This window comes from Diadema setosum, chromosome 8, assembly GCF_964275005.1.
Source record: "Diadema setosum chromosome 8, eeDiaSeto1, whole genome shotgun sequence".
NCBI classification, from domain to species: Eukaryota; Metazoa; Echinodermata; class Echinoidea; order Diadematoida; family Diadematidae; genus Diadema; species Diadema setosum.
The window spans coordinates 40,437,701-40,450,925 of NC_092692.1; the positions used below are offsets into that span (position 1 = coordinate 40,437,701).

The 13,225-nt window shown below is 38.5% G+C and overlaps 1 protein-coding gene across 1 annotated transcript; it reads right to left on the minus strand.

The window, feature by feature from the left end:
* Positions 1–2,971: 2,971 nt before the first annotated feature.
* Positions 2,972–10,350, minus strand: LOC140231434 (phosphatidylinositol-glycan biosynthesis class X protein-like). Its single transcript, XM_072311557.1, has 6 exons — positions 10,047–10,350; positions 9,176–9,263; positions 7,345–7,483; positions 5,303–5,522; positions 4,578–4,687; positions 2,972–3,419 (listed from the first exon to the last, which is right to left on the minus strand). Exons 1-6 carry the CDS (start codon positions 10,204–10,206, stop codon positions 3,255–3,257), a joined length of 882 nt encoding a protein of 293 aa, XP_072167658.1. The 5' UTR covers positions 10,207–10,350; the 3' UTR covers positions 2,972–3,254.
* Between the last annotated feature and the right edge of the window lie 2,875 nt (positions 10,351–13,225).

A 13,225-nucleotide genomic window follows, 5' to 3' on the forward strand; every position in this document is an offset into this window, starting at 1 on the left:
CCTAAAATACATCAAGGAGCAATTCGCCTTCCCTTCAATGTTTCCAATAGTAATTGCTTAGTGTGCGAAGAATATTGATAGGACATGCAAAGAAATTTAGTAAAACTTGTTCTTCACTAACTGTCAAATTCTACTACACATGCAAAACCATGCATTAGCCAATCAATCAGTTTGAAAGATTTAACATTGCAGTCTCAAACCTGGCAGACAATATTATGCACAAATATGCACAAGATTGTTATATTTTAACTTTTTAATGGGATACATGTACTTTCTTTTCAGCCTGGGGGTATTAATAACCAGAAGATTTGAAGAAAAACTTAAAGCAGTTGTTTTGTACAAGATTACCAGCAAATTTCACACAGGATTTAAACATTTTCTTTAAAATACAAACTTAGAAATAATCAAGAACATCTTCTTTGGTCTCCATTTCCAAACTATGGAAGAGCGGCCTGGATCATGGAACACCTAAGCCAGTGAAATGTGAAGCATTCAATTGTTGTGTTACAGAACCTACGTATAAATTTGCACAAAGTGCAAAGTGATTCCCCTCCTCAAACACCTTCCTGATATGATGAAATAAATTGTGCATAATTTTACTACGTACCTACAATCAACAAGGTAGTTGACCTGCAAACTCCAAAAGTCTAATATTGACATCCATAAATTCCCATATTGCTCTCCGATTTTACTCCTACAGTCAATATAAGTGAGGCATTTGACTTCCTGCAATCCCAAAATTTCTAATATTTGATATCCATAAATTTCCTGATTCTCTGATTTCAACATCTTGTGGACTCCAAGTACAATTTTTTAATTCAGAAGTTGCACAAGTTAGCACAGTGCACTCTTGTTATAATGAACATGGTTACAATGAAATTCCAGTTACAACGAAATAAACATTTAGGCCACAGCATTATCAGCTCTATGTTTTTACTGTGCATTTGTTAGGTTATAATGCAATTGCGATATAACGAAAGAAAACTGCCGGTCCCTAGGACTTCTTTATGACGGGAGTCCACTGTATCGAGTTGACTTTAATATCTATCTATTTTCTTTACTTTTCCTGAGCTCTTTTCTTGATGCCTCTGGACCCTTAAAAGTTGCAGGAAGCATGTTTGTCTGTCTGTCTGTCCATCTCTCTCAATTCTGGTTAATAAGATTTTTCTCTTCTTTTTTTTGTCAATATAGGAAAATAAAAATATGGCTTTTCATGACACTTGCAATTACTGTTGAGCTCAATCAAGTCTAATTCACTGTTCACGTATAAACATAACACAAACTGAACCCATTGAAGTTTAGAACATAACAGGTAATAAAAACCACACAAATACTGTTGTCAACAAGACAATTGCACATAAAGATTGCCATTTTTAAAGTAAAGTACACATATAAAATGCAATCCATGCAGTTACAATATAAAGTTACAGACACTAACCACTCATGCAAAGTACCTTGCGCTTCATGATACCATGGGTGATTTTAAGTTCGGTGCTAGTGCTAGTGCTATCTCCCAATTAAGCAACTGCCTTAAATTGGGGTCCAATACTTACATGCTGTACAGTCAGATTACTGTATAAGTGGTTTCTTTCGCGGTGACTTTCTTTTCGCGCGTTTCGCGCTTTGAGGTTGAACCGCGAATTTAACATCACACGAAAATGTTTTGAACTCGTAGTTTGTTACAATGCTATCATTACCGACCGCGAATTTAAACACACGCGAAAAAGTCGGCACCGATGGAAACCGCGAAAGTTTCTGTACGCGAAAGAAACCACTTTTACAGTAACACTTAATTATGGAATCACACCACCACACAGTCTGCAGGAATAAGCCAGTTCGTAATTAGCTCATGTACACCTTGGTACAAATGACCTTTATTTTTTCTCAGTTGGTTAGGCACATCACTCGTTTTCAAAGCGGTATAATGCATAAGCTGCCCAACATAACAATTTATGGAATTCATGTTCAAACAAAGTATGAACTTGTGTTTAGACCAGAATAGTCCATCAGTTGACAATTTTGCAGGCATCTAATTCATTGTTTCGTATTGAATGCAATAACAACCTTTTTCTTTTGATATTGCCAAATACCAGGCTTGCTGTCAGGTGGATGTGCTGGCAAGCACTATTTAGATAAGGATCACATGAATAATCATCACATTACAGATGCTTATCTCAGTGAATTAATAAACCAAAATGCCTGTTGGTACAAATGACCTTTTTCTGCACATGCGCAAAGTGGAATTACGAACTGGTCTATTGGGCAATGTAAAAAGTGATTGCGCGTGATTGCAGTCAAATATTAAAAGATGTAGTCAAAACTGAGCACTCAGTTTTAGACACATAACTAGGAAGACAGATTTAATATGCCACAAGTTTCATCCTTTCTTTTAAAACACTACCTAAATTTTGCTCCCAGGCTCAGATTTATGTCACTATGTCTAGAGTGTTCTTGTATGTTACATGGGCGAGCATTGCTTTTGCAGAGACTTTGCATGTAAAATGTGCATCTATTATGGAAGTGAATGTGGGTCTTGCACAGCAATCCTAACACCAGCACCAAACTTGAAATGACAAGGATGATAATCCCTAGGGGGATGAGACATTGCTTGGCACTTACCTTGGATGTATGTAAAACTTTGAGATAATATCAGTGAAAATGTCCAAAAAAGCACCACTTTAACACTTGTATTGTTAAGACTGTACTCAATTGTATATCCAGGGCTCCACACTAACGGTGGCCCGGGGGGCCACCAAATTTTAAAAAAGGTCAAGTTTGTTGGCTCGTCTCGAGCCACCAAAAAGTATGGCAATAAATTCGTAACTTTTTTCACCGGAAGTGCATAAATGCATGCAGTGAGTTAATGTTTTTTATTGTGTGTTTTTTTTTTTCGGGTCACCAAATTTTTCTTTTGGGCCACCCAAAATTTGAAATTGATGATTTTGGTGGCCCCACTGGGCCACCGAAAAAAAAAAAAAAAAAAGTTATTGTGGAGCCCTGGTATATCCCAGTGTATTTGTGATTTACCTATAACTGTACACAAACAAGCAAACAACCAGAATTTTCACTGTTGACAGAGAAATGAAAACATAAAAGTAAAGACTTGGAGTGAGTACTGCATACTCAGATATGCAGACCATGTTCCTCCTCAGCATTATATATTTGTTCAGCACTGGTGGAAGTCCTCCACCAGATTCAGTCACTCAAACAATGTCACATTTTACCTTTTGTAACAAATTCCAAAATAGTGATGGTTATCTCTCTTTCATTTTCTTCATATTTTTATCATCTTCTGTCACCATGGTGATGAGAATGGCAAGACTTCCAGCCATGATACAGACAAGGGTTGCTATGGTAACAGGCACACTCAGCCAGTCTTGTCCAATAGGAACATGAAGCTCCAATGTGTCAACAGATTCCTGCATACACATGAAATAGAGCAAAATAATACCAATATACCATCAGTGACAACTTTATATATCTCACTATGGCAGAGAAAGACATACTTTTACTGTGGTATGTTAACATCCTTCCATTAAGAATAAGAGGAAAGTACTGTATATGCTATATATTTCGCGGGGGTTTTATTTTCGCGAATTTCGCGAGTCGGGAGCTATTCGCGAAATTAACAACACGCGAAAATATTACCTTCCAAAATGAATCGCTTGCCTTGATGATACGAACATTTCAGTACTAGTATACCATGTCATGGCTTTACGAACAGACCATACTGGCTAAGCTTGTTTCCGCACGTCCACGTCTCCTTACGAATACTGTAGAGAGCCAATCCATTATCGCAAGGGGACCACTCGTCAGAAATCTAGCGCGATGGACTTAACCACTTCAAAAATGTTGAATTCTAACTTACTAGTTCGCAGTGTTTGGTGAGTTTTTTTCATGAAGTGTATAACTAGTATCATTCTTATTTGCTAGTAAGTTGAAAATTCGCTTTCTTTGCCACTTCATATTTTCTCTGGTCCCTAAATCGCGAATTTAACCACTCGCGGAAATGTGTGACAGCGGCAATTCGCGAAAATTTATGTACGCGAAAATTATAGCGTATACAGTATCTTGGTATACCGCACATGTAATTGAGTGCAGAAGCTTTGTACAGTAGCAGTTACAAAAGAAAGGATGCCATTATAATGAAAAGAACATATGTAGCACATGTGAGTTAAAAGTGACTGCCTCGAGTTATCATCAGTGTTGGTGCATGTATATACACATACAATGTAACTTCAGAGCATCAAAAGCATATAAAACTTCAATGTGAACACCAGTAAAAAAGAATATGAGTTCTATACAGTTACACTGTACTTAGAAAAATAAATCAAACACACATATACACACCCACACATACATCACATAAATATGATATCAAAAGTTTATTAATTCCAACAGACCTTGAAGGTTTTTAATAAATACCAAGTTCTATTTTACAGGTGTCCTCTGATCTTACAGATTTAGTTCTGCCCTGTGCAGTAAACAGCCTGTATATTACTCTATGGGCTAGCAAAGACCTTCAAAAAACACATAATCTGTTACTCATAGGTCTGTTTTCACTCATGTCTACGAACCTTGGTGTGTGGCAAAGGTGTCCAGCTGCACATGCTGTGATTTGAAGCTGTACATGGGGCTTGTAGCATGTCTGCTTTGGCATCCCCTGAACAGCTGTTTTGGGTGCATCCTTCGATAAACAACCAATAATGACATCATTCAAAGTTTCCACCAAAAATACTTTCAGAGCAAGATAGATTATGGCTATAAATCTATCAGTACTACGCTCATCAGAAACAATCACATGGAAATCATGCAAGCTATATCCACCTCTGCACAACACAGACATGATACAAGGTATTTTGACAGAATCTTTGTTAATCTAATACTACTCATTTGCATATTGGGGTAAGCTGAAAATAGTAGGCCTATGCCAATGAGTTATTGCCTGAGTTTTCTTCTCTTTGAGCCTTCTTTCTTCTTCTTCTTCTTCTTCTTCTTCTTCTTCTTCTTCTTCTTCTTCTTCTTCCTCCTCTTCCTCTTCTTCTTCATATTTTTTTTTTTTTGGGGGGGGGGGGGAGGGGAGGAAGGGAATAGGTGACTCAAAATGACCTACAAGGAAAATGTATGAAATATTTATAAGCCCAATGTTTTGACTTTAAAAAAAGACACTTGTAAACTTTAACTTTGCTTACAGGGACAAATACATGTAGTTACGTTGGCACATTGGACACTGATGGTCCATGACAATATTAGCATTATTGATGACTTTGATAGGCAGGAGGTGTTCAGATCACATACTCACCCTTACAGTGGAGATAGGTATGTGGGTGGGGCAGAGATACAGCCACCTGCCATGTTTGATGATCCCTGGATGCCATGTGGTATCTCACATGGATTGGTACATGGAGGGAGACTGTCACATGATCAGTCTCTGAGTAACTGTCAGGTGAGTACACGGTGATCAGGTGACCTTCTGACTGATGAGCTGGCTTCTCTGTATCAATCTTCTCAAATGTCATGACCTACATTTACAGGCCACCAGGATGATAGGACAATAATGCTTATCAAGATATGTTCAAACCTTCACTGTCTTCTGATACATTTGTTGACAAACTTTTCCTCCTCTTTTGATGTTGTCAATGAACAGTGTTCAAACTTTTTTTTTTTTTTTTTTGCTTGATGCTTGACAAGTCGCCTCTAGGTGCATGGGCACACACTGAGTAAAATGTTATGGTCAAGGAATATGGTGTTCTACTGGGTACAACCAAGGAGGTTCAAGAGAATAGAATCACAACTGTCTGATTTCCTTTGAACCCATGTTGGATGTTGCCACTCGAAAATATTTCAAGCTTGTGCCAAACCAGATCTGCCATGTAGACAGAAAGACACTTGACTTGTGTCTCACTGCATAATCATCAGTCACTTTCTTAGTAAGATATACGTCTTAAGTAGTTATGGTAACTACTTCTCATAGTCTCTACTTGTAAAAGATAGGTGATATACATGGTGTATAATGGCAAAGACATAGGGGTGATCAAAAATAAATTGTTTAAAAATGAAAATTGCTCAACTGGGCATACCCAGGCCCTAAATAATAATGATAATAAAATCAATTCACAACATTTGTATAGTGCATTATCACATGAAATGTCTCTAAGCGGTACAGGGGAAAAATAGAAAAAGAAGAAGAAGAAAGGAAGAAAGAAGAAGAAAGTACAGTTTCAGAGATGGCAAGACATGAGTCATAAAACTTCTCAATAAACAAATCAGTTTTTAACATGAATTCAAATGTTTCTACCGAGTCTGTTTGTTTTAAATGCATTCAGGTAAACTAACTTGGATGTACATCATATCTATGATAAAGAAATATACATGAAGACTAATCCACATCATTACTAGAATTATGAGTAAAAGTGAGGGAAAATGGCTTTACAGGAGGGTACAGTTTTAGCACTCTCACATGACAGGCAGTGTACAACTTGTAGATCATCTGATTTACACTTTTGCACATGCATGTATTTCTGGACGGGATCAACTTTTGTTTTATACGCTTTAACATAAAGTTAGATTTCATTTCATTCTATAATAAACAAGCAAAATACTGCCCATCATCATGGTAATATTCAAAATGCATCTTCATATTGCTCAGCAAGATGGCAGCATGAAATCCCGATCATCATTAAAGGCAAAAAATGCACTGTACGAAATTCTAAATTGTACATCAATAGAAGACTGATAATTGTTTGAATATAAATGTAATTACAGCCATTTGGAACTCTAATCTCTTCAACCTCCTTGGTACAATCACTAGAATGTATTATGTGAGATTGGGCATTTTAGTCTCAGCCTCACGGCATCTTCTTCACCACATCAGTATAACATAAATCTAATGAAGCTAAAGTGCAGGTATCTGACATGTTACATACCCTAAGTTAGGGGTAAACCTATTCCAAGCTTATGTCCAATCTAGTCAGAATGGTGGGCTCTCAGTCACTTTTCAGCATCCAACATTACATGCTGATGGGCCTTTTTGGACTATAGGCAGACTTTCAAGTATTATTTTTCAACTACAGCTTGTATATTGAGCACAAGGAACATGTGGTTTGATGTGTACACATGCAATAAACATACATCCATGTCAATTTTGTTTTGTTTTGAGTGATTTCTGTTTCCATGGTATACTGGATGTATTCTATTAACTGCAGGTAGAATGATCCTCACTGACATTCTTGACATTAATATTATTGCAAGCTATTATGAGGATTGCTATCCGATGGACAAAGTGCATTCATAAACAACTAAACAAAAAGGACAAGAAGTTTAAGATGTACTCTGTGATGTTACCTGTGGTCCCCCAAACTCTGCCAAAGATCTCATCTGATGTGTGTCTATGAAGAGTCCCTTTGGTAGGTACTGTAACAGCATCACTCTGCACTCCTGACATCCAGGATTGACATCTAGACTGATGTTAGTCACCATAGTCCTAAGTGATTAGAAAGAGAATTAGGGGTACATGAACTGATCTGTTTCCCTCACGTCACCAGATAAATCAGATGTAAAAAGCAAAACTTTCTAATGTCATGGCAACCTGTGTCGAGTCATGATTGGCGCCTAACAGATACAAATTATAACATACATACAATACATAATTATACCATTACTCATGAAATTAATCATAAAACAGTACTACAGTGTATATGCTAGCTACTTCTAAGCACTGATTATTATAGTTACACGCCAACCTATCTAACCACATTTTATTTTCATTTCATATGGTTTATCAAGTCTTTCAGGGAATAATTTTCGTGGTATTGCATCGCAATTTGCTGTGTATTTTGACATCACTGCTACACAAACTGACTTTTGTGTAGCAGTTTTTTTCCATAGAAGTGTACAGGATACCATTTGAAATAATTATTGTTCGTATCAGCTAAAATTGCTAATATCAAATTTGAGTGGGAAAATTATTCCCTGTCTTTAGTTATTTTTCCCCAAATTTGATATCAGGAGTTTGGGGAAAGCAACGATATCATATCAAAAGCTCAGCGTAGATTTGAGTGATATAAACAAAAATATAAAGAAACATATACTGGCTAACCTTTTGCACTCCTGACAAGGAAGGCATAAATTTATATAATTAATCTGTTCATTATTCAACCAAGTTCTGACTTTAACAAATACAACATGACAAACTCAATCACATCTTTTTGGTGCCCATGTGTGTGCATGTGACCAATTTATGCTAGCATCGTACCCTTAGACTGTGTAGCTTATTATAGGAAGACTCAGACAAGTAACAGAATGTCTGACTTCAATGTGGGACTCCAACTGAAGCAGGTTATCTACCAAGTTCTTCATGTAGGTTTCTATTATCAAATGACATTCAAGAAAGCATCTGAACATGTAAACACATCTTTTCAGTGCAGCAATACAAAATATTTAGAATGGGAGGGACTAAGATGACAATTTTTATTATGTTCAATGTTACATGTACTTCCATGCATAACAGTGTACTCCAATCATAAATCTAATGGTCTTCTTTTGTTGTACGTACTAACAAAATTTTGTTATAACCGTAAAGTATAGTGTATTAAAGATATACAGTTGACCTTGCTTAATTCGACCTCACATTAAGTTGAACAATAGCCTAAGATGAAGTTCTTTTCAAATCCACCTCATTGTATATTCCAGTTCTATTCATTTTGATACCCAGTAAGTCAAATTTTCTCAAAGTCGAAGCCATTTCTTCAGTCCAAATAGCTTACACTTCTGGAGGCGAGATTGACTGTAGATGGTAATTTTGGGACTTGAGTTTTGATATTGTTATACTCTTAACAAGAATTTCATAATCACCATGTTCATTATAACCATAGTGCACTGTATCATATTTTGGAAATGAGGATTAAACGCAGATGAAGGTACATTCTACTTATAATACGGTGCTTCTTATCAAAGCCTGTTCAGCAACTGGACGAGGGTTTGTAGTGTGGTGTTTCTGACAGTGGATGCAATTTGTGTTTATTGCGCTTTTGTTCATACATTTGTTCTTAAAAAGATTGTCTCATGATATGAATTTTTCCAATATTCAAGCATTATTATGAAACACAGAGCACAACCTGGTGGTCTTCTTACATCTAATGTACTGTATGACTCAGAGGACAGCAAATAAACATACCTGTGGAATCCACTATTTTCAATCTCCCGTAACATGGTCAAGGCTGAGAGGCTGAGGGGACAGGGTTGATCTTCAGAATGGACCAATCCTGGCACAGTAAAAAAAAAAAAAAAAAAAAATCTTTTTACAGAACACTTCTACCAGAACGTTTAACTTGTTGAGGATGAGTCCCGAGTATACTCGGGCATGTGTCTATATGGGAAATATGTATGATGTAGCAAAATCAGCCCATCTTCAAAGTCAAAGGGTTACCGCTACTTGCCGGCTGGTACATAGCCGGCATAGCTGTAGTGTTACAATGAAATAAAACAAGAAGTCATTTGAACAAAATAATCTTCCTCTAAGAAAATATGGCAAGAAATTCAATTTGAGGAATCTTTAAAGCATTGTAATGTTACACTACAGATTTAACAGGAGAGTTACCGGTAAATTTACAGAATATTTACTGGTCACATGATCATGATTCATCATAGACATAGAGTTTATGTCCTTAGTCAATGTATTTTGTCTCCTACTGACTGAAGGCATGCAGGAGCAGTTAGTTTTGAGGCGTTTTTCACTCGTACCTTGTAAATATTGACACATATGCAACCTAGGCCTACTATACCCCGTGACACACAGTTCACAGGTCACAGTGGCCAAGTTCTGTAAAGAATCTTCAAGGATGAACTTTGAAGGAAGCACACTACCACCAAAAAGAAACTCACTGACATTACAAGTTTGTTTCTACAAATGACAATCACAGCTTGTCGCCTCTACCATTGTCATGATTGTTAAACCAATAAACACTAGCATTAGTAGTAATAGTATTTCTAGTACTAGTAGGACGTAAAGTCATTCTGTACAAATGTAAAGTTTACCTTGAACCTACCTGATCGGCCTCGTGAAAACAAGTCCTGAATGACCCTCCTTTCATCATCAAAATCGCTAGTTCCAGACATTTTGATTGTAGTGGAAGCATGGGAGATTGTCACTGACTGCAGCTCGAGCACAAGCATGAATATCATCAGTGCAAATGTCAGCGTCATCATTTCGTTGTCAATTTTGCAACGGTCGTCAGATTAGTGCAGTCGCAACACAGCCCTGCCGCGCAGCGCCGCTGTATTTTCTTCAGAAGTCGCGACGGGACTAACGTAGACTCAGTGCTTCGAACGGCGTCTGGCCAGGCTACCTACCCTCTATATACTAGTAGTCTTAAGTTAGACTAATTTTAGAATTGGGCGCTGACGGCTCGATTTAGGCTTATCAACCAGAGAACGACAATGTAACAGGCAGAACATGAATAATGTCCAGCTGCGGGAGGCAAAATGTGGTTCATTTTGACTAGCGCGTCTACAGCTAGCATTCGGACCGTGCGCCAGCGGGCTGGTTATGGGCGGCGGCGGCGGCGCGGCAAAGGGTATTCCGTCTGCAGCTGGCTAGCTAGCGTGCTGCGCTATGGTAGCGTTCAGTAGTGAAAAAAGTGAGAAAAACACGCAGTGCATTGGTGACAGCGGCAAAGTGCAGGAAAAAGGTTAGGCCCTGTCACACCTTTCCGGGCAAGCTACGCGGACTTGTTTCAACACGCAGCTAATTTCCTGCGGGAAGACAAGGATTTGGGTTAGTTTTGCGTGCGTTTTGGTTTACCTGCTGGCAAAGTGCTACTTTCCACATTCTACTTATTCAAGCTACGGACAACATGCGGGCACTGCAAAATACCTGCGTGACAACTGCGTGTTACCTGCGTGGAAGTTTCCAGCGAGGTGCGGCCGCTGCGAGTCTCCAACTGGCGTTCTGCGTGGACCTCTGCGGGCAATAGATCCCCGCGACTCACCCGAAACAGTTCAGGACCATGCTCAAGGGCCTGTCACACCATTTCGACAAGCCTCACTCAGTGTCATTTGTGGGGGCCGCGGGGGGGGGGGGGGGGGTCAATGGTCAATTTTTGCTACACCCGCGGAGACGTCGCAGATGACACGCACCCGACAGTTCTTAGCACCAGTATCTTTCCTGTACGCAGGAACGCAAGTCTGATTACCCGTACCTAAGTTTTGTGCATATGATGCTCAAAACTTAAATTGTTTCGAGTGAGTCGCGAGAGTTGCCAGCAGAGATCTACGCAGACCACCAGTATGAGACCCGTAACAGTGGCGCAAGTCACAGGCAGTTAACCCGCTGGAAGTACGTATGCTTGCCCGTAGATCTGTGCCTATACAACGGACATGCATGAATTCACACCTTCTCGTAATAGTTTCTACACAAAGTAAGTCTTCCAGTTCTTAATCAAACGTAATTATGACCAATCAATAAAAATTTTATGCATATCAGAATCAGACTTATAGTCATTTTAAAGGTATTCATCCAGAGACAAAAATCATGTTTGAAAATTTTGTAGCTTAGTAACTGAATTTTCGTCACTTCTTTTTTTTTTTTTTTTCCTTTCTACGCGATCTATGGACACGTGAGGTGATGACTCCACCAGTTTATATTCATTCGCATATTCATATTAACTACTGTTCAGGTGCTGCTTAACACTTTGTCAGAAAAAAAAAAGAACTTTAACGTGTTTTTTTTTTTGTATCGTCCTTCCTCCTAAACCAATTTGATCATTTTTCACTTTTGTGCTTGTAAAATTATACTCGTTTTATTAGAAAAAAACTTTAAACTCTCCCGGAATACACTTTGATACGACCAAAGTACAGCGGAGTCGAAAACAAGATCACAAAGTCTATTTTCATCAGTAACTTTTGCTTTTTTATATCGACAGTCCAAAGTAATTGTGTATTTGTGTGTGTGTGTGTTTGTGCAATGTAGCGTGTGGACAGTGGCGTATCTAGGGGGGGGGGGGGGCAAGGGGGGCACGTGCCCCGGGCGCCACTCCTGGGGGCGCAGAAAAAACGAAAAAAAAAAAAAACGAAGAAGAAGAAGAAGAAGAAAAAGAAAAAGAAAAGGAGAAGAAGAAGAAGAAGAAAAAAAAAAACTCGCCCGGAAGGGGGGGGGGGGGGGGCAAAAAAACCAAACCAAACAAGATAAGAACAAAACATGATGATGACGCGGACAAAATGACAATGTTTATTGTGTTCACACAAAAATTCCATGTTCTGTGAGCTGAAATACGAAAATTTTCGGCTCGCTCGCTGCGCTCGCTCGCCAAAATTTATATAAAAACGAAGGTAAGAACAAAACGTGATGATGACAAAATGACAATGTCTATTGTGTTCACACATGTCATTTTATATTTAGCAGGCAAAATGTTTCACGGAGCAGCGGCTGCAATTTCGTTCTGAAGCGATCGCCAATTGGATCAAAAGAAGGCGCCAACGGTTTCGAACATACGGGGGGGGGGGGGCGCAAAAAACCCCGAATCAAACAAGATAACAACAAAACGTAGTGATGACGCGGAAATATACAAATTTCGGCTCACTCGCTCGTACTAATTTAGAGTATTTTTTTCAAGTCCTCATTTTGTTGGTATAAATTGTTATCTATAAGGCCGTCACTATATCTTGATTAGAATTGTAAGATTTAATAAGCAAAAAATGACAAGAGTTTCATGATTTGTAAGCTGAAATACAAAAATTTTCGGCTCGCTCGGTGCGCTCGCTCACCAAAATATATATACAAAAAAAGATAAGAACAATACGTGATGATGACGAGGACATATACAAATTTCAGCTCACTCGCGCGCACTAATTTAGAGTATTTTTTAAAGTCCGCAATTTTTGGGTATAAATCGTTATCTATAAAGCCGTCACTATCTTGATTAGAATTGTAAGATTTGGTAAGCAAAAAATGACAAGAATTCTATGTTTTGTAAGCTGAAATAAAAAGATTTTCGGCTCGCTCGCTGCGCTCGCTCGCCAAAATCTATCAAAATTCATTACATTTAAATCACCCTCAAAAGATCCCTTTTAAGTGTTTGAAAAAGCATCATGTGGATTTTCTTTAAAGTCCCTACCGGGATGGTCTTGGGGTTGAACACTTTTTCAGAAATTAGGGGCGCAATTTTCGTGCTTGCCCCGGGCGCCGTTTTCCCTAGATACGCCACTGCGTGTGGAGGAAGTGCCAAGA